The 22707-nt window shown below is 44.0% G+C and overlaps 1 protein-coding gene across 2 annotated transcripts; it reads right to left on the minus strand.

Moving 5' to 3' along the window:
• Nucleotides 1-1013: 1013 nt before the first annotated feature.
• LOC128450685 (intraflagellar transport protein 43 homolog A) lies at nucleotides 1014-22427 on the minus strand. Of its 2 annotated transcripts, XM_053434283.1 has the most exons (10): nucleotides 22276-22427; nucleotides 21138-21239; nucleotides 18442-18512; nucleotides 16029-16064; nucleotides 15193-15239; nucleotides 10421-10493; nucleotides 9613-9688; nucleotides 9421-9483; nucleotides 9039-9158; nucleotides 1014-1122 (listed from the first exon to the last, which is right to left on the minus strand). In XM_053434283.1, the coding sequence occupies exons 1-9, from the start codon at nucleotides 22318-22320 to the stop codon at nucleotides 9048-9050; spliced, it is 624 nt and encodes a 207-aa protein (XP_053290258.1). In that variant the 5' UTR covers nucleotides 22321-22427; the 3' UTR covers nucleotides 1014-1122; nucleotides 9039-9047. The 2 variants fall into 2 exon arrangements, with proteins under 2 accessions (XP_053290258.1, XP_053290257.1); XM_053434282.1 differs by lacking the exon at nucleotides 1014-1122 and having other exon boundaries at nucleotides 8853-9158.
• Between the last annotated feature and the right edge of the window lie 280 nt (nucleotides 22428-22707).

A 22707-nucleotide genomic window follows, 5' to 3' on the forward strand; every position in this document is an offset into this window, starting at 1 on the left:
GCTGCTGCTCTTCCCCTATTTGTAACTGTGTGTAGTTATAGTGTGTGTGTGGAAATGGAACCAGACATAAACAACAAGCACAACAATGACCTCACGGAAGTTCATTAAACCGATTTTTTTTTCTTAATCACAAAGTTTTGTCAAGAAAAAAAACATTCTCTTTCGGTTCCGCTAACTTTCCTATAATATTGATTCCACTCAAAAAGCCAGTGGACATTTTTACCTGGTAAATAAATAAATAGATAAATAATCCCAGGAATCTTTGTCCTCGGGCAGAGCCAAACGTCTAAGAAACGAGAGCGTAAAAATTCCCACACATTAGACGGCGGATAATTGGATTTCCTGAGTCCTGTACGGTGGGCGGTGTGGTTCCTGCAGCTGTGACATTATCAAGGTAACATAACCTGAAGGCTGCAGTGTAGCAGCGCAGGCCCCGCAAGGCCTGTCCTCCAGTTCCACATCACTGCCTGCTTGGCTATTCATCCTGTGGACCCTGCAAATGAAATTATGGGAGGAAGAGCAAAGGACATTCTTTGGGAATTAATCCCATTTGTGCCTAAACCCACTTCAGATTTTTATAGTGAGGCCCTCTTTAGATGTAGGGCGCATTTACAATTAGACAGGGCCTTGGGAGGACTGAAAGAAATATTGTGCGTGTTGGTTTATTTGGCGGGAAATCTGGGATCGCAGACAGGAAACAGGGGAGCTCAGAGAAAATTGACTCAAATACACAAACAGATAAAACTGTAAGTTATTCTTGAGAATCAGACGTCATTGAGACTCATCTGCACCAAATGTCATGTGACCGAGGTATTTATATGCTCCATTAATTTTATTATCATGGCATAGATGACCACAAGCAGATGTATAAATATAGTAATTGTGATGAATGCAAACTTCGATGTTTCTATCGTGAATCCAAAATATTGACTTTGATGTTAATATATGAATACAGCAACATCGTTTATTTACAGGGATTGTTTGAGTCATTGACATTATATGTGTTAAATCACAGGAGATTTTATATTATCAATTAAAAGATATTGGACACACGACGGACACTGACAGTGGTCCATGCAATCGCAGCCGCCCTGCACACACATCAGTCCACCAGTCTGTTTTCTGTGATGAGGAAAAAAACATACAATTATAAATTGTCCTCGATAAATCAATACATTTTTTACATCTTTTTAGAAGGGCAATGTACAGTTCATACTAAAAATATTAAATCTAAAACCACAAACAGGATCCGACATAAGTATGAACTCACGACTGAGAACCACTGAGACTCCAAATAAACTCAATTTGAAGAAATTGTGTTGGGATTTTTGGTAGAAACCATGTTTTATAGTGAATATATTCAGTATAAATGAGAAAAATAAGTTTGGGATAAAAACAAATCAATTTAAATTGTACCTTAAATGCTATATATCCCAAAAGCTTGATTTGTTGTGTTTTATTTTGTGTTACATGACTGATTTCTCTGTGTAAATGGACTTTAATATCACAGGCCCCCACTATTATGTATTTTCATGAATTAATCAAATTTATGTTAATGCTAATATTTATAACAGTTCATAATAAAACAGGACGAGTCCACAAGCGGGTGCAGATATTGTCCTTAAACTGTCTCCATGACGTGGACACAGTCCCGGTCAGCATGTGAACATACTGTAGGCTTAATAAAATTGGGGAGGGGGGGGAACAGCGATTGTCTTTAAAAGGAATGTTTAACATTTTCACACACAGATGCTCTCATTACATTGAACTGTTGTTGTAATATTGTTCTGTGCAGCTCTGTTTAAAACACACAACCAGAGGAGGCTGCTGACATTAATTAGCCCCGTCAGTTCTCTGTGGCGATGCACTGCAGACAAACACTGCCCCCTAGTGGCACACGCCCATACAGCTGCTCAAACTGACACAGAATCCCAACATCGTCATGTAGATGCAAGACAACAAGCCTCTTGTAAATCAGAATAATACAAAGACGTCTTAAGGTGTGTTAGACAAACACTGGCTCTTTTAGTTTTAACAAAATTATGATTTGTAATTTATTTTCATTCCATGTTAAACACAATAAAAGGTCTACAGCTAATTACATTCTTGATCAGTTTTACATTTGAAAAAATGATAAAAAAGTTTTTTTATATATCCCAAAAAAATCCTTAAAATCTATATTATTTTCATTATTCTATACAAAATAAGGTTGTGTCATAAACCTGGAGATACACTACACAACTGATGACACACACACACACACACACACACACACACACACACACACACACACACACACACACACACACACACACACACACACACACACACACACACACACACACACACACACACACACACACACACACACATTAGTGCAACAACTTGACTGATTACAGCTCCTTCACTTCCACATCAAGACCAGCAAACACCACAGAATGGGATGAGAGGCCCCAAACACACACACACACACACACACACACACACACACACACACACACACACACACACACACACACACACACACACACACACACACACACACACACACACACACACACACACACACACACACACACACACACACACACTCAATAATCTGTACTGCCTATGCACACACACACACAATAATTTGTACTGCCTATGCACACACACAAATACTGTACTTATAAATACACACGTGGACAAGCAAACACACACATTTATACTGTACACACATGCACGCCCACACACACAGTGACAGCCTCCTCCTCCTCAGACGGCCTCGGAGCTCAGGCAGGTCCCGGCCATTATCCCGTCCTCTACCCTAAACACGCAGTTTTAATTTCAAAGCTCTGATTAGCTGATGATTGCATGACAGCCGCCGACCAGGTTCCCTTTTCGCCCGGCTCCCAGACTGCAACTCAATCATGCCCAATTAGTGGGTCCCCAAACACTCTCTCTTATTAGAGGACTCATAATCGACTCATTGTGTCCTGATTTGGCAAATAAATCACTCTGGAGGCTGCTGACTCCCCCCTTCCCCCTGCTCTTTTCTCCCCCCCCCACTCCACTCCTTTCACTCCATCTTTCCGCTGCCCACTCCCCTTCTTTTCCTTGTCCAGGGGTTCGGTGACAACGTTTTCAGGCGCGCTTTTCATTGGAGCTGACAGTTTGAGCAACGTTGGACTCCCCTTTTTTTTTTTCATCCCCCCCCCCCCCGAAGAATGAAGAATAATTTAGCGGCTAAGGCAAGGAAGGCAGCACGCGGGTGTCCTTGTCCTACAAGGTTAAGAATTCATTCCATCTGAGCAAGAAAGGAGTGAATTAAAATAAATGATGGCCAGATATTTATTGCGAGTTTGTAGATGAGGCCCAGTCACTCCAGTGGACCGGCGGGGCCCGGGCCGCCAGTGGCTCAGTGTAGCCGAGTGACCTCCCTGCCGCTCCCTGCCTAACTGGGGAATAACACTCAATGTCACATTACTCCCATCCTGTATTTGATATATTTATTTATATTCCCATATACATTTATATCTATAAATGCATGTGTTGGGCACATCAGGGAGAATGAGATAGCGGGACATATATGAAACTATCTGGTTGGGGGATGCTAAAAATAATTGTAATTTGATTGAGAGAGGGGAATTCTTGAGAAAAACTGAGGTTCGGAGACGAGGACATGGAGATCCTGGGTGAGATGGGACAGGAGACATGACACAGATGTCCTTCAGTCTGGAGACGCCCAACTCATGGCTGCTCTGCCGTAAACTAAATGTATGGTAGAGTCTATGTAAAGGGAAGGCTCGCTGAGAGATGCTGACAAATCAGGTTGCATTTCATATTTTTAAGGAAAAATATGTCAGTAGGTTGAAGGCGCCAATAGTTCTGGGGACCCACAAGTACAAAAGGCCTCAAAAAACTAATTGGACTCATTAAGTGAAAATATCAAAAAAGGCCCAGTTCACTTTTCCCTCCCAGAATTCATAGCTACATCCATACATGCACTTCCTCCGAACAGGGAACCTAGATGAGAGCTTTGCAGACTCAGTGGGGGGACCAGCCTGAGCCCGGGGGCTTGTGGAGCGATGGGAGGCCTGTGATGTTGCACGCATGCAGCAAACCGGTGGACTGTGATGTGGTGGACTGATGGAGTCAGAGCCCAGCCAGTAGCTTTAGCAACGTCCCACTGTGACGGCGAGCTCGCTCCCCAGGCTCAAAGAGCGTCTCCTGCAGCAGCAAATCCTGTTAAAGAACCTCAGGATGCTGCTTCTCTTTATCCAAACCAAGCCAAGCTTTTTCACCTAACACGTCTCCCCCTCCTCCTTTCTACCAAGGATGTGTGTGTGTTTGTGTGTGTGTGTGTGTGTGTGGAGTGGTCATTAGTCTCTGTTTACAGTGGAGAGAGCCAGGCCAGCTGGCATGTGACGTGTGATGTGTCTCGCTGTGGTGTACCACTGAGAGACCCCCGAGTCGTGGAGGACCAGCAGCCCCGGGCCACAGAGACCACGGCGAGCCCTCGGCAGATGGAGCCTCTCGCGCTCCTCGTCTCCCTTCCACGAGCAAAGGAGAGGTTGAGCGAGCGCTGGAGGTGGGACTGGCCCTGGCCCCCATCACAGATGCCAGGAGAAGGCTGAGGCTCGGGCGAGGCCCTGCTGAGAGGCTGCCGGGCCGGAACAGGTGCAATCTCAGCCCCTCGATCCCCTCTGTCAGCACCTCAGTGGTGGAGCCCCGCGCTCCCTTCCTGTCCTCGCTCCTTCTCATTCACACACTTGAGAGGTGTTGTGGGGCTACATCCAGCCCCTCCCTCCACCCAGCAGCAAATCCAGGCAACATAAAAATTATGGCCGCGCAGTTCTCTCGCCGTCTCGTGACTTTCATGTCGCAAAGAACGAAAATAAAAAAAGTACCAAGTTCAAAGCACAGCAGCAGAAGTGTGTGTTTGTGACCCTCAGAGGGCAAACAGTGGAGTTGTGTTGACTCAGGCGTTTTCCTCTGCTGGCCATGATAAGCTCCTCGGCTGACCTCGCCACTGCCAGAGGGCCAACACAACCACTCTCCCATCAGCCCCTTTCTTTATCGCCAGCAGCTACAAGACAAAGAGGTTCTGCAGTATACCTGGCTGCAGCCGGCATCCCGCGTGATGGAAAGAGTTTATGACAGAAGGGGGGTGGGTGGTGAGGCCCAACACGCCACCTTGACCTGCCCCTGCTCCTAGGACCTTGGTGAACCTTTTCCCATCGCAGCCAACCCCCCCGCGGCGACCTGGACACACCAACCGCCACTGAGTTATTATCATAATTTCCCGGAGAGGCATTGCAGGGCCTCCACGACCAGAGAGGCTTCCTTGTTTTACAGAATGTTTTGTGTTTTATTGCCTTTAAGTCACTCATAGGCCAGCGGAGAGGGCCCACAATGATAAGAAAACCAGTCATGTGAAAAATGAAGGACCCCGCGCACACGACTGAGAGGTGAAGAAGGGAAATAATAAAATACCTGACAAATGTGGAGCTCGACTGTATTTCATGCCCCAAACCCGTCTCGCCCCCCCCCCCCCCGGCCGCACTAAAAACATACCAGGAGAAAGAGGGGAAATAATAATAATCATAATAATAATGAATTCAGTAACAAAAACAACAGAAGCTTCTTTTTTTTTTTCACATCTCGTGGATTATACTTGAAAAAAACACTCCCGGCCCTCTGACTCCCCCCCCCAGGTCCTTTGACAACATGACGGCCGTAGGATGCCCAGGGGCATTCCAAGCTGCCACCGTCCGAGCCATTTCTTGTCCAAGCCCACCTGGGGTAAACAAAAAAAAGGATTTGGAGCAATAGAATATTAACTAAAGAGGAGAGGGGGGGGTGAAATAGCTGTGACAAAACTGATAACACTTTTCAACCCGTCAAACTTAAAGGGTCTTAAAAAAACATCACTCTAATGGTCTCTTTAGTGGAGCGATTCCTGCTCCTCTCCCACAATCCCCTGTGGGGGCGTTTAGAGGTGCAGTATATGAAAAAATAAAACATCTGTTTAATCTGGATGTTACAAAGGCAAATCCCCTTTTGATCAAGAAATGATATTGATCTGACCGCCTTAGTTGCGTGGTGAGGATTTCTCCTTTAAACTTAAATGATCATGGAGTCTTTGTGGTAAATCGATACAGTGGCTGCTGTTTGAGGCTCGTTTCAAAGGGAGCGAGAGCCATTTGAATATGGTCGCATTTGCACACATTATTTCGACTATCAGAATTCAATTTGACCTTGCATGTATTTACATTACTAAATGAATGGGTAAAACATGGAATAAAATGGGGGGGGGGGATGCCTTTGTGTTCGTGCCTGTTTAAACTCATAATCCTCCTCTTGTGGTTGATCGGTGGCACCTGACTGACGCGGCGCTGGCCGGGTCAGCGACGGGGAACCAGTGACGGGCTCGCGGCCCCTGGTGGAATGAAGTGGTCCTAATATTCCCTGAGCTTTAGCATGTCTGTCCTCACCCCTCACTCTGTGTCAGAGGGGCCCCGACATCGGGCGCAAGTTATCTTCACATCTCCCCATTTTCTTTAATTACACCTCAGCATATTGCTTCTGGGCCATATGGAAGGCAGATATTGAGACCAGATAAGATGTATAAACTTCTGTCAACACCACGGCATATTAGCCAGAGCTGGAAGCACATTATCTCTATTCTATCCCTCCAATTAGAGCCCAATATCAAAATACATTAAGACAAGGCTGGCAACAAGGAGCAGGCAAACATTACATTAACAGGGGCCGTCATCTGGTTTTTATTAAACTTGTATAACTTCCTCGCATTTGTTTTCTTTGCCACAAAATGAAAAGTCATTTCCACCAAGGGAACCAATAAAAACACAGATATATTACCCATTTAAACCCAGTGGCCTGGGAACTCTGTGAGCTCAGCTGGTCCATACTGGCCTCAAAGCTTTTACACAGGGTCCTGAGTAACAAACTGCTGCTTTAAAAAATAAACCGTGGATTCGCACATGAAAACTTATTTTTCCGACATTTGGTGTCATACATTTGCCAACAAATCAAAGAATTATAAACATTGTGTCATTACGGGGATGTTTTGAATGAAATGTTGTATTACAGAATAACGCGTTGGAGCAATGTGAATTTTTACAGCGGTAATGGCTCCATTATTTTAATAGAAAAATGTCAAGGAAAAACAAATGACGCCCTAAACCCATGTGAGGCATGTATCGTCCAATCTGATATGAACAGCGTCAGACTCTGCTAACCTCCCAGTGACACCATGTTCATCTGAAATCTACCGTCATAACCACAAAGCTCTCCGAGAACACAACTGCCATCCTCACTGGAAATAATGTATATGTTGCAGCTGTTGATGTGATTGAATTCAGGGCACTCAGACAGGGCGAGGTCACTCTGAGCCTCACTGCAGCATCAGGATACACTCTATACACCGAGAGACATGCAGGGAATAAAGGGGGAGAAGAGAGCAGCGGGAAGAGGGAGTGGAGAGAGAGGTCACTTTGAGAAGCTGGATGCATGCACATGCCAAACAGCGTCTCTGGATCTCTCTCTCTCTTTCGTTAATCCCCTCTCTGATCCACCGACGCTCGGGCCAATCATTTGAGGCCGGCCGCAACCCGTGATCACTGGGCCCTAATCTGAGTCCCCGGCCCGTCCACGGTCCACCTCAAACAGCACCGGCCGCCTGCCAGCAGAGGAGTGGCAGGCTTAGCCTTCTCCAGAGAGACAGCTAGAGGTTGTCTCTACATGGATGGACACTTCGCAGCTCGGCAGGGGCGGGAGGAAGGGGCAACATAGCAGCTGCTCGGGGCATATGGGCAGAATTCATTAAGTCTAGCTAAATAAGCCAATTGTGGAGGCGGTAAAAAAAATAAAAAGTGCGTTTGTATATATATTGTAGAGAAACAGAAACTGACATCACACTCTGAATTTGAGCACTGAGATCAAATATTCTGAGCACAAACACCCCGTGTGACGGCTTCATCCTGAGCTAGTGCACTTGATGAAGTTGATTCAAGGCGCACCGAATGAAAAAAAATCTATTTGTGATGGGATGTGATTGAGCAGTTAGATGCATAGAACTCGTGTCCTTGAAGACTTTGCTGTGCATCCCCAAATGCCAGGAGACTGCGGTCTGCCTCAGAAATAAACCTAATCACAATCTGTAAATGTTACAGCTGTTTCCCTAATACACCTGGCCGGACTTTGGAGGCCTGCTTTTATATTCACACACATGAACCAAAGACAAGACTGAATACTGATGCATGAGGGCAGCATGCGGCGAAGGCATGGTAAACAATATATTTCATCAATTAGGTCAGATTTGGTTCCAGTGTGTGGGATACAGTGTTTGTTCTTCATACAGAGTTTTAACATTGTTTCTGTTCTTTCAGTTTAAAGAACACATGCTGGACACCAGCAGTTGTCTTCTACCAGACTCACGGCCGTTCTTCTTTATCCAAAAGGTATAATGTATGCTAATCCCCCAGGTGTCAATAGGAAACTCTGTTCAATGCATTTGAGATAATAGTGAAGAAGGGGTTGCTCCTATCGAACAGCTGGAAGATAAAGTCAATGGCACAGTCAATAACAATAAGGTTGTGGGCTTTAATGAGGAATGTTAATTTGAAGACAATCAACTGGATTTCAGCTTAGCTGATTATCAACCTTGGACTTGTATGAGGTTGTTGATAATGGGGACAGTACAGGGAGGGCATTTTTTATCTATGACAGCTAGATCCAGGGGCTTTTCAAACACAAGCAGTTTGCCTTTTAGCTGTTTAAGTTAAATAGTAACAAACAAAAAAAGGAGAAATTCTAAAACCTATATAAAGACAGGGTCATAAAACACCTCAGTGCTCACTACACAGTGAACTTTATTTAGGAAAATACAAGAAATGCTGTATATACACTTTACAGAATATATATCCTGGATAACAAACAGTAATTAAAGTTAATATAACCAAAGTCACTGGCCCTTCTGTGTAATGGACATTCACCCAGTTCCCACTGGAGCCATCCTAAGTCTCAGTCCAAACCTCCTCTCCTCATGTTACAGGCAACGCAGCCTGCTCCTCATTCTCTCCTTGATCCCATTCCATCAGCAGCTCTGAGGACACCTCTGTAAACAGATGATCCCAGTCCCAGCTCACATCATCCTGCAGCGCAACACAGAGACAAGAGAGGGAGGAGAAGAAGAAGAATTAGGAGGCAGGAGGAGACGTACCAAGATCGAGAGCATGGGGAACACAGGGAGCAAAGAGAGGAGAATCGGGGAAGGAGAGCAGAGGGTGTTAATGTACACATCATAAATCTTGATTACCTGGGAGACAGAGTGGCAACCTCCACTGGTGCTCTAGAAACAGCTGGACAGGCCTTTGCTGGGAGCTCACAAGCTATATTTACTTAAAACTCACTCACCTCTTTCACCTCCTGCTCTGGCGCTAAAACCTTGGTGAGGAGCTTCAAGTCGATCTCTCCGTCCTGAAGAAAGAGTGCAGAACAAATGTAGTTACTTTGCACAAACAGGGGGTGAAATATTACATGAACCACCTTGACGAAAACAGACGTGAAAATATCCAGAATATATAAAAATACATGTTCTTGACTTACCAGGGTCTGAAAGGCCGAGTAGTACTTCAGATCATTGTCCAGATCCCTGTAGGTCATTACACGGTTCACCTGAACGCTAACAAGAAGACAGATATTCAGAATAGGCGTCTGATAGACTTGTATTATAATCAAGACTACACATCACAGAAAAGTACAAGCCACCTCTACTGCAGTACTTTCACACTATCAGCAAACCAGGACTGAGAAGTGGAGGTGGAGAAGTTTGTGCACATTGAAGCTCTAAGACCACAGAGAGCAGGAGATGGTTGCCAAGTGGTAAACGCTTCAAATTGAAACCCAGCTGCTTATCTGTGGGTTGGAATTAAGTGTGGGGGGGGGCTCTCAAAGTGGCCGGGGCCTAGCAGTGCATGCCAGTCCTACTTACTGCACATTACACGCTACATTGCCCCCACAATGAGTTCAATGTGGATATTATCTCGCACAGAGAGCAAGCCCCAGCCTAATAACCTCCACCGCTGTCATAGCCTTGCTACATATTCGACACATGTCGGCGTGTCTCTCACTGCCCTGTAAATCAAAGGGCCCAGTTAGTAAGGACCCAGGTAACGGAGTTGCATAAATCACACCCAACTGTTATTTCTCCATTTCAGCCGATAAAGCGAGACTCTGCAATGACACGATTGGAGGACAGGTGACCGTCGAAGTCACCGGAGCGAGCGACTGATCTGCCCTGTGCAGAGGTCAAATGTCTCACACACACACGAGACGGGGGACATATGTGTGTGTGTGCGTGTGTGTGTGTGAATCCTAAAGGATAAAGGACCACTGAGTTTAGGATGTGTACTACCTTGGTGGAGCTGCAACTTGCATGGTGAGGTCTTCTTCTTGTACATCTTCAAGATCTGGAATAACTGGAATATCTAAAAAAAACAAAAACAGAGACCATAACTTTAAAAAAAATGATCTGTTTACATCTTAAGTCATGTCAAAATTTGGGACAATCCTATAATCATTTATTACAAAAATACAGTGAATCTCCATATATGGCTATTAGAGACACATATTTTTTGCATGGGTATGTTTATGTGAGATCACAGAAACACACCCTCCCCTCCCTCTCTCTGGCTACATCCTCATAAGAGCTGCCCTGTCACAATAGCCATGCGGCCATGAATATTCAGGAGGTGAGGCGGCAGCTCTTCCCGCTGTGAGAGGGCCGCTGGCCAGGGGCTCCCCAGAAAGCACCCCCTGCTACCTTAGCATTTGGGCCCTGTCAGCGCCGCCCACCTCCAGGACCTGCAGTGGCCGGTGGGCCGACCTCCATGTCCACTCTGCCACTCCGACTGGGGCGGCATCCAGCAATGTGCAAGAGTATTTGCTTGTGGGCCCATCTGTGTGGGGTCGGAAGTCACAGTGCGGCCTGGCAGGGGCTGTTGTGCCAGGAGCCGCCAGCCCGCTGCTCAAACAGTGGGAACCCACTTTAATTGGCAAAACGCAACAGGACAGAGGATGGCTCCACTCCCAAGAAGGACAGGGCAAACTTTCACAGCATTTTTCAGATGCATATTTGCTGGGGCAGGGAAATTAGAGAGGCGTGATGAGGAGTGCAGATGAACTGGTTGGAAAAAGATAAACGATAGACAAAGAGACTGATTGAGATGTGTTCAAAATTTGCATTATACATATATTATCAAAAGGATTTTGTATCGCTGAAGAGAAATGAAGGGACTCAACAATCAGTGGGGAAAAAAGGTTTTCCCCAATATTTGATCTTTCATTTATCATGTCTCCACATCAGTAAAGGAGACAGCGGGGGGGAGACACCCTGATCATGTACATGGGCAATGCTGAGGTTGAAAGGGTCAGCAGCTTCAGGGTCGAGGAATCCTACTACACCACATAAGGACTCTTTTTTTTTCTTCAAGAAAGCTCGTCAGCGGCTCCACTTCCTGAGAGACTGGGGAGGTTTGCCGATCACCAGCATCCTCAGTAACTACTCCAGGTGCACCAGTGGGAGCTCGCTGATGGGCCTCATACAGACCTGCTCTTCCCACAGCGGCAAATCCCAACAGGGAGTGGTGGCAGCTCAACACATCACGAGCATCAGGACCACAGCCACCCAGCACACACACACACATTGTCCTCCATACCATCTGACAGCTGACACAGGAGCATGGCCCCATGTATCACCAGGCTTCAGGACAGTTTTTAACCACCGGTCCATCAGGCTTCTCAACTCATGTATCTAAATATTCCACATGGCATATTTGCTTACCTGCTTGTCAGCACTGCCTCCTGTTTACTGCACTGTTTACTGCACTGCTTACATAAAAAAAGGCAGTGGACCATGACGGCTGCTATTGAACCAGGACTTAAATCCAATAAATCCTCATGTTTTGTGTGTATATAGTTTTATATTTCATTTACACCTCAACCCATCTTCATTCATTTATCTTTTATGTTATATTCTATTTTATACGGATCGTCATTCTGTTGCTGAGCTGACTTGTTTTCTGGTCCAACAGATTTCATTGCACCGTTGCATCGTTATTTACATATGACTAATAAAACTGAAACTCAAAACATTTTTGTGTAGTAGTTAGAAAAAAACCACCACAGATGTCCTTCTAGAAAACGGCTGTGATGAGTGTTTCCTGTACAATGTTTTCTCTGGGAGGCAGCAGACTGCACATCCTTATTAGCTCTACAGCTGAGTGTTGACAGTGACACGGACAGAGAGAGGGGGGGGGGGGGGGGGAGGAAGCAAACAAAGAGAGAGGAACAGACAGATAGTGGGAGGAAAAGGGGAGCTGGACTGCATGGAGAGGGTTGTCAGTAATCTCTAGCCACAGTACTGCACCCCGAGGGGAAAGTCAATAGAGGAGCTAAATAGAGGTGAAGAGATGGAAGTGTGCATCTGATGTGGGGGGGAAATATCTCGGCATCTGTGTCACCATTCCTTCAAAATAACTCCTGGGAATAAAGTGGAGTTGAAGAAATACATCGATCACTGGTGGGACGCTGGATTTCTGTACTCTGTGACAGTTAGTGTTCCGATGATGAGAAATGATTTGGATTCTAAAACATAATTGTCAGACAGAGGAAGACTTGGTTCAAAATCAAAAACCCAGAAACTTTCCACAGATTACGAAACCTCACCCTGGGTTGATAAGTTATTTCTTTCCCTTTTTTAATTAAACCAAATTAAAAATGCCACACTCGTTTAGCTGCTGACAAGATTCATCTGTGTTTCTGATATCCAAATAAATGCAGGAGCGGCTATTTCATATTCATGAGGAACCCGGTGACACTTTGTCCTCTCATTTACAAAGCACAGCGTTCAGCAGAATCTGTCCCCCCTGGACTCCCAATCAAATTTAATGGTCTTAGTGCAATGACATCAAAAAGCCTTGCTGTCCAACTCTTTGCAAACAGCTTCCTGGGTTGTCTTTCTGTCCCACACACAGCCTTTTTCCCATTTCAGCGACTAATGCGCTATGAACACACTCCATGAGTGTTGAGTGTGAAGTGCAGAGGCATATGCTGTCTATATGCAAAGTCTATTATTAAGTGAAAAAAGGAACAAGGTTTTTAAACAAGCTTCAAATTCAACCTATTACTGGAGGTCAAGCAGGGCTTCAAAGCAGCTGCAAACAAGCCACTGTTTTCTTCTGATGCAAAGGGCAACTCCATCAGGACGACACGTCTCCTCAGCACGGCTCACATCCCCTGCTCTGACTTCCTCCCCTCAGCTGGACAGGTATCAATGTGGATTTTGTCTGGCAGCGAGCGGGCCTCACGTACCCCCATTACACGGTTTGCGTCCGGCCTCCTCGCTGAAGCATGTAAATATCAAGAGGGGATAATTTGCTGTGAATGTAGACGTACTCCCGGCAGGCACACGCCAGTCAGCGACTTTGGAGAACAGGACATCACTCTGCATTACTATGCAGCGGTCCAGGCAAATGATTACCTAGGCACAGAATCCATTTGAAATGGCTTATGGGACAATATCCAACACATCGGTGACTGACAGTGAGACACCGAGACATGAAACACATGAGTGTTTCCGATACTGGGGCTATTTTAAGTGACCAGCAGGAGGCTGTGGGGGCAGCTGATGGGGAGATGGGAGCAGGGGGCTGAGCTCGCCTTCTCTCTCTCTTTCTCCCCCTGTGCTTGTAGCCAGTGGACATAAGGGATAAGGGTAGGGGACATAATCAAGATGGCAGGGGCTATCTCACTAACCCTCAGCACTGTAATTTCCAATGCCCCTGCCTCCGGCTCTGTATTAAGAGGTTTCCCTCCACAGAGTAATAATCTTTCCGGCGGCATTAACTGCAAGAGAACCAAACCTCTGGACACTTCACATGTGTGTGTACACATACATGTAACAGAAACAGAGTATTAAAAAACAAAACCACTGCGCCCTTCACACTACACCTTATGTCTGCAAGTCCTTGTTATTTATTGTTTTCAGGTTTCTAATACTTTTGTAATAATGTTCCGCTTTCAACAACCCACACCAGCAAGTAAGAATTAAAAAAGCAAATAAAATAGAATTTACTATACAATATGACACTGTAGCTAGGTAGTGTGAAATGTTTTCTACAGCTGAATTGTTATTAAAATATTGTTTACAATCTCTTATTTCTAAAATCCAAATTTTCTCATAAGGAAAAGGAGAGGAATGAGGAGGAAGTTAATTTAATAAAACACAAAAGACCTGTTTGACTTTATGAAAATGAATTCATTCTTTTAAATATTATCCCATAATCATAACTTGGTTTTTAGTTGAATAACTTGAATTAACTTGTCTTGATTGTCTTTTTTTAATGTTTATTTGTTGTTTGTATGCATGATTTCACAAAAACAACTACGCACATTTCCACAGAACTCGGTGAAAGGATGGGACGTGGGCCAAGGAAGAATCCAAGACATTTTGTTGATGATCAGGATAAATCAAATTCATCTAAAAAAAAAAAATATCCATCATCAACTGTTTATAAATCAATAATATATGAGATACTGATGTGAATGAGGTTGTTAGATGAACATCTCATGCTGATAACCTGTCTGTCCTCTGGCTATTTTACCCGGTCCTCAGCTGCTTTGCACTGAAAAATGGAACAGAACAAAACAGGCAGAGCTTTGCTGAAATGTCCTCCCTCAGTCCCGGTTGGAGTTTGTGGTGCACAGAGTTGGGCCCTCAGGTGACTCAGTCGAAGCAGCAACGTTAACGCAAGATCTGAATTCGACTGCACCTGCCTGACTCTGTGTGTGTGTGGTTTAACTGTGTCACTCTGGGTGCTGAGAGAAACACTTGAATCCTGTCGCAATATTCTATATCAACTATGAATCTGTCTTCATTAAATGCACATATGCACTTGTCATTTTCATCAAAGAGGCCTTGATTATAGTTTAACACACTCTGTGGTCAAAGGCAGAGTTCAAACACAACCATCCATGCTGGATCCAAAGAGAAATGGAGTTCGAGCATGATCTGACTGCCTGCTTATCTGCTCCACTTCCAGAGGATGAATGTGCCGGGGAGGCAGAGGAGGGCTCCTCTTTCCCCGTGAGGAGACACAGAGCGGAGGATTGCAAGGGTGCTCTTACCTCCTTCATCATCTGATCCCTGGGGAGTTTGTGGTTGCAGGCGGCGGCTGTAGAAACAGGAAGTGTAAATTATTTAATGCTTTCAAAAATGGAGCCTGATGGTGAGGTCATCACAGGGAGTGAGTGAGTCGGCTCCTGGGCTACTTTGCTTTGATGATGGGCATGTTTCTTTTCATTCTTCTTCTCATGGTACACAGGATGCTGGCTCTGTGGGCTTTGTGTTGACTTGAACAGTGACAAAGAGGCCTGATGGTGAATTGAGACACTTTCTGAGTGACCAACCTGGAGGCTCTGGACAAGACGACCTCTATGATTTTTTATTTAAACAAACCCAGCTGGGGCAGCCGTCTGAGTAAGTCTTACTAAGACAAAACACTTGTGACAGAGACACAACAAAGGGGATTTTTCTCTGTAGAGCAAAATCCGTAGTTTCACACAAAAGCCTCTTCCTGACTGCAGCCGTCAAGGCTACTGCGTTGAGTGAAGCACCCAGGATACGTCCTCTATACCTGCCTCTCCTCACGGTGATGTCTATTCTAGTCACAGAATGATGCGAGGGAGGGGGATGGAGAAAAAAAATGGAATAACAGGAAAACTTGGCTCCTAACAGCAATAAAAGTGATGACAACCCAGTCACGCGTTTTTTTTTAATCATGTTAAGTGATTGTTCTTGGAAGGCTGGGATTAGATGCAACAAAGGACAATCTGAAAGTACAAACATGCAAACGCACCCATTTTTATCCATAAACACAAACATTGAACTCCCATTGAATTTAATCAGTATCCGCACTGAAAAACATAAAAATATGTATCTTAAGGTGGCAACGTCAACTTACTCTTCCAGATCCTCAGCTGCAGGTCGTCTTGAGGATCTGTGAATCAGCAGTAACAGCAACTGTTAGACAAATTAAATAACATGACATTTCCCTTCCTGCAGAATGATGGTTGGATAAATCTTCCTGAAAGGTACAACTTCTAATTATAGTAATCCTGCGATATTAGACACAGTGGGGTCGACCACAGTTGTCTTCTCTCCCTACTGTTTCCTCCACCGTCTCCTGCTGGATCAGGCTATTTTCGGACTTCTCTCCATTTACACCGCTCAGCTTGAACAGAGGATGCCAGACACCAAAACACTATGTTTGGACTCTTCTCTACCTCATCACATTATTTTTAGCACACGGTCTGTATTAAGAAATGCAGCAGGCAAACGTTACATCTGAGAAGAAACATCTAACTGCATAATTAGGTTGCAGCTAATCGCGTAACAATCATCAATCATCATAAAAGAAACTGGTCAAAGCAGAGTAAGTTTTGATCAGTAGACTAAAATGTGTATAAGAGTTTTTTTTTTAAGATACTGAATTATTTTGGGTTGATCTCCTGGTTGAGTAGTGCCCCCTACTGGTTACATACGGTAATACATTCAGTACTTTCACAAAATCAAAAATCAGGAGTACAGACATCTAGTATTTATTAAAACTCAACAAATACTTGATTTTTATAAAATATATGTTCATCTAAGTCAAAGCTATTTTCCAGTGTTTATTAGATTAATAGAACTCTTTTGTTGGGATTCAAATCTTATGGATACTTATGACGATGTTCGGGAGCTTCTGACACATGAATGTAGTGGACACATATAAGAGTTGATCTCTCTTCTCTTTATTTTTCTGAGGTTTCCCCATTTTATGTTTTTTATGCTGTAGATTATTTGAGAATAATTTGTCATATTGAGCATCAGAAAAAGAAATGGTCTTGACTTGACCATCAGATCTAAGCTGGACATTCACCACTGAAAACATTTTACTGCTTGTTCATAAATACATTCAGTGGGACATATTTTCTAAAATAAGAATTTTACTTTCACTATTCTAAAAACATTAAATTATAAATTAAAATTATAATATTTTTTCCAAGCAAAGTAAGTAGAACCTTCTTAATTTGTCCTTTTGAAGCAGGAAACAAAACAAAAGGAGAAAATGACACACAACTAATAAACTAATTCTTCGCCAATAATCTTTTCCCTTAAATGTTTCTGCCTTATCGATGTCTCCTGGGCCCAGACCAACAGCCTCGAAGGTGCGAGGGTCCAGCAAGGCGAAGAGGAGCTGAGGGAACCTACCTGCCTGCCCTTGGACTGTGTCCTGTCTGGAGGGCGGGGGTGGCGACACTTAAGACACATTACAGGCCCCTTGATTAAGACTCATGTAAGGCAAAGCGATAGACATGGTAAAACTGTCTGGAAAAAGTTGTTAGGGATAAAATATATTGTGACAACCTGGTTTCAAAGGTTCATCAATAAACTGACAGATCATTTAGTGTCAATTAGAAGTGATAGATCGACAAATCCCGGGATTTCTGCGCTGGGATTAGTGGGAGGAGGATGGCGGTGATTGAGCATGAGAGGTGACATTGAAGGGAAAAGTCCTTGCCGGCTCCAGGGGGGACCATTACTTACTTTGTTTTAGAGACGATCAATGCACGTGCAAACCCCTTTTACACCTCCTGTATTTCAATCGCTTTGAGACCAGGGCATCAAGCCGGATTACGTAAATGCAGAGAAGCGACCCGCTGAGCTTCTGCGAGAAAGAAAAGATCTATTGAGTTTGCTGTTTTGCTAGTTTCCCTGCGTGCGCTACACAACAGACAAACACAATTGGCGGGGCCTGTTCACTTCGATGCATCTCCTGTGCTTTCAGCTCCACTGAGACTGAAGACAAGACAAGAACAGTGGCAGGCGGAGGGGAAAACAAAGGAGGTAGTTCTGCAGGGGAGTAATAAGTCTCACCTTCAGTTGGTCTTGTGCAGTATTTATATTTATATTTGTTCCTTTGCACCCAAAAGCTTTCGGAGAACAGCTTCCATCTGTTCCAAATATTAGTTGAATTCTCCATGTTGTGCTCCCCATGTAAAGAGCAGCCAGCAGTGGTAAGGGGTGATTAAGTGGCTTGAACTCCGGTGATGAAGTGGCTAGCTGACTAACAGTGCCCTCCTGTGGCTGATGCATTAACCATGTCAATTACCGCCTGGCTCGCAGATGAAGACGAATGGAGAGTTGCCTGCTCAGACAGGCTCCCTCTAACCTTGTTGATTCACCGCCCGAGTGCCAAATACGCACTGATAAATAAGCTCATTCAACAGCATGAGAGTTCATTAATAACACATAACCCACGACCACAGCTTGAGGTCCGTGTCTTCAGTTCAGCCACGGGAGATGGGAGGTGGGGGGAACGTGAAGATACGTACTTGGCTGATCCGGACCCGGAGCTTTCTTCTGCCCAGCCACCCTGCCGCCGAGCCGGTTTAGGAGGGGGGGCCTGGAGGAAGAGACACCTTTACTAGAAAACAGCTTCATTTGATGGTCACAAACTCACACAAAAGACCAAAAAGTCATGTTTGTCAGCTTTTCTGATGTTATTAAACTTATGTATGTATAAAGTATAGCTTTAATTTGTGTTACACTTCTTTTAAACAACATTAACTTGATATAGTGATTTGTTATTATCCGTTTTTTCTGTTTCCTCTCTGCACGTTGCTTTTTTCATTACTCTATTTCCAAGTAAATGCATGACAAGGCGTTATTCCTGAGGAAAAAACTTGAAAGAATAAGCCTTTATGAAGATAATAAATGTATAAACAAGAGACGTGAGTAAATTACTATTGTTGTGAGCTTCTAAGAATTGACATCTGCCAGTAGGGGGCTCTCTTGTCTACAACAGAAAATCAGGACCCAAAGAGGAAAAGCAAACGCCTTAAGAGCTTGAATGCAAAATGCAAGAAGAGTATGTGTAATCGTCCTAATAAATGTTTGGCTTAACCCAACATTCTACTTAAATCTTGAACTCTAATATTTAAGCAAAAAGCTAGAAAAAGCTATTGTACAATAAACAATATGCCTGGTATGTGCAGCACCATCATCTCTATGCACTCCATTGTTTTTTTATTACAGTTTTCAATACACCAAAACATATGGAGCCGAGCGTGGGAACTGCCTGGGGCCTGTAAGTCTGACCCTTAAATAGATTCACTGTAAAAATAACAAATAAATGACCCTCTCCCTCTCATTCTATGATTCTGAAAATAGTAAACTCAGTAAGCATCTCCATCCTGAGACCGGGAGCCTGAGACCGGCACATGAATGAATGCATTCCTCAGAGTGCACAGGGGTGGACACGAGACAAATGAATTAGAAGAAAGAAAGAAAGGGGGAAAAAATAATGCCCAACATTTCTCATTACGAAATTGAGTCTGCAGAGAACAAATTGCTCGTGATTTTTCGTTTATGATGAAAGAAGAAATCATCTTTCAGTGCTGCTTCCGTCACCAAAGCCATTACTAAATCCGAATGTCATCATTAAGCAGGGCAGAGGGAGCCCACACTGCTCCGCTCTTTATTACCATTAATCAAAAGAGCTGAGGCCGAACAAGCTCAATTCAATTGGTGTAATTAATAACTGTCTCTTTATTAAAACCAAGAACTGATTACAATAATGACAACTGAGGCTTTTTCAAGCAACTTTGTCGAAATTCTATCCAGTGATGTGAAATCCCCGGCGTTTAATGTTTATATGTATGTTTATGATGACAACCGATTTTCACAAAACAAGATAATAATGTCAAGTGACTTTGAGTGTAATAAATTCATCTGACATTATGTCACTCAACAAATACGAGAAGGACGATAAGTGGGGTGAGAAACAAAACAAATGTGTGCCTCCAATTTCTGCATGACCAAATATGAACCTCACAGCCGTAGTAAAATAGTTATGGCTGTTAAGGCAATTAGTTTGACCCTTGCGCTTTCTAATTTAGGATTTTCTAATGGTCTCCGGGGCAAGGAACTGATGGTGGCCAAACCCTACGAGCCCATAAAAGCAATTGAGTCGTTGTTTAAAAGGATGTCTGGAATGTGACCAATCAGTTGGGTATTTTAGACAGGAGAGGCCGGGGGTTGATAAACGAAGACTGTAAATAAACCCACCCAGTCGCACGACACGCTGGAAAAATGTATTGCATGTGCACAACAGGTCAGAGAGGGCGCGAGAATACCGGTTCATACATTAGGGAAGTTGGCCTAATTTGGGAAGATTAGCCTAAAGCGAGAGCATTGCTGACATTTTTTTGCTTCGGGAATGTTGGCTGGTTTACAGTTTGCCAATCCAGGAGATGTGACCGATTCCATAAATACCAGTTATAGTGAAGTTAGATTATTTGTACTACTTCAACTGTCACTTCTGCTCCGACATTTCTCATATGTTTTCGTCCTATATTTAGCCTGATTGTAGCATCGTTTCCATCCAGCATGTCTCAAGAGGCAGGGGTCACTCCGAAAAATGTATGACAACATTTCTCCACAGCTTCCGGAGAGGATTTGTGAAAATGTATGGTGAAGTCATCAGGATGTTTGTGATATAATTTGCCTGTACTAAAACTTGTCAGATTTGATTTACAGTATTGTGTGTCTCTTGAGTTTAAAAGGGTTTTAGAGCTTGAATGAGATAAAGCTTGAAAACACTTCATGCAAGTACAGAAGATCCAATACACGCAGGAGTATGAATGAAGAGCTTCTGTGTAAACTTTAAAACCTTCCGAAAAAGAGGAAAACAGCAAATCAAATGTCTCTGCATGATTAAAGCACTCCGTCAAAACTTTATACCACGTTTGTCTAGGTGGTGTGTAACTGCAGTTTTGTGAGAGGTAAAGAATCTCAGTAGGTCAAATTCAGACCACCAAACGAATCTAGGACTACAGTAAATGGTATAAAGTTGATCTCTGGAGTAAGCAGCAACAAAAAGCCATGCAAGGTCGAGGTTTTGTTTCTTGCTACATACCTCGTCTTCATCCTTTGATTAATAAATGAGACAAAAACCAAAATGCATATTGATGCTTATCGTGAGGTGAAATCCTAACATGCGACTGTGTGTTTTTAAATAATCACGTACATCTCCCGTCGAAGCAGTGGTGGAGGACTTCCTCGTGTGGCGAGAATCCTCGAACGAAGACTGATCTGCTGTGAGGCGAGCTCTCCGTCCTGACTTTGCAACCTGGGAAGATTTCAACATGGAGAGGACATTGTGTGATTTTGCTTGGCATGTGTTTTAATCTAAATAGTTCCTATAACATTATAATAGTGAGGCACCTCAAATCCTCAGTTATCTCAGTGCGGGTGGAACCTGTGCTTCTATTGAGGGGAATGTGGGATCAATGGGATCACACATTTTAAGCTGATCTTAAGACATTAGTGCCACTAGCTGGAGATGTAAGACCATCATAACTCATTGTAAGGGCCAGTGGAGAGCCTAATGTAGAACTCTGCTAAAATAATGTCAAATCAAACTGGAGAGGGGATATTTAAATAATGGTGAAGAAAGGCTGTGTCCATTTTTAAATCCATCAATGTTCTCTAAAACGTTACGTCCCTGACTACAGGATGTCTCTGTGTGCAACTGTACACATCTGTAAGGAAATCATAAAAAGCGTTGCAGTCGTTATTAGGTGTCATTCAAAATGTGTTTAACGTGATGACTGACAAATAGAAAGAAGAGTATTTGAACTAGCTGCAGTTTTCCCAGCACAGGGTAAAAGCAGTGGTACAAAGATGAGTCCATGAACCTGATTTGGAGAAAAATTGTGGTTAGCTGCTCCAGAATGTGTTTGTGTCGTGACAGCTTTACGATAGAGCAGTTACACACATCCAGAAAGTCACGCTGTTCACTCTGCATCACCAAAACAAACACCGAGCTTTGCATGTCGGGAAGTTTCGGCTAGTGGGCTAATTCATGTTAGCTTAGTTTATAGCTGGACACTCACAGACAGACATTATCGCTGCTGCTGCTCTAAATATGACACGTGACAGTGTCTCTTTGCTGATGCCGTGCTGCTAAGAAGCTGCCTCACTCCCTGGACGGCTTACACTGAGGCTCACATTAGCTTGAGAGCTAAGTGGCTAAGAACTAGCCTCCCCGCACGGTACCACCGCTGTGGTCTCAGCTCCACTCACAGCCCACATGGTTCATGCTAACCATGCTGCTAACCATGTAGCTTACCATGTCCTCGTGACCTCACTGCGCACTCACTCACCTTCTTCTCCGCTGCAGCGTCTCCAAACTGCAGGTTGTCTTCCATCGCTCTCCTCTTCGCTTCGCCTGGATGGGACCAGCGTCTTCCTGGATACAACACGAAGCGTCACATAGCTCACCATGGTAACGCCAATCAGGAGAAAGGAGCGAGTCCATCCAATAATCACCCGGAAACACGAGCTGCAACGGACACGCGAGGTATTGATGAATGACTGATAGTCACTGTGTTCCAGTTCTGGTTAAACACAGTGATGATGAGGATGGAAGATGAGTTTAAATAAATGTGGGTTTTCTGGTGCATCAGAGCTGTGGTTACTAAATGGAGTTCTATTTCCTCTGGATAATTGAATCTTTAATCTCTGAACTAAAATAAAATGACAAATCCCCCCCAAAAAAGATGGCAAATCATCCTTTTGGAAGTGCAGCTTTTAAT

This window comes from Pleuronectes platessa, chromosome 11 (assembly GCF_947347685.1).
Source record: "Pleuronectes platessa chromosome 11, fPlePla1.1, whole genome shotgun sequence".
NCBI classification, from domain to species: Eukaryota; Metazoa; Chordata; class Actinopteri; order Pleuronectiformes; family Pleuronectidae; genus Pleuronectes; species Pleuronectes platessa.

Bases quoted from the DNA above. Each gene is read 5' to 3' on its own strand.
- LOC128450685 (XM_053434283.1), bottom strand. From the start codon at position 22,320: ATGGAAGACAACCTGCAGTTTGGAGACGCTGCAGCGGAGAAGAAG. The intron at 18,513-21,137 runs GTACGTGATTAT...CTCTTCCTCCAG, and splicing joins CCACTGCTTCGACGGGAGAT to GCCCCCCCTCCTAAACCGGC. The intron at 9,484-9,612 runs GTAAGTCAAGAA...CTCTTTCTTCAG, and splicing joins ACTCGGCCTTTCAGACCCTG to GACGGAGAGATCGACTTGAA.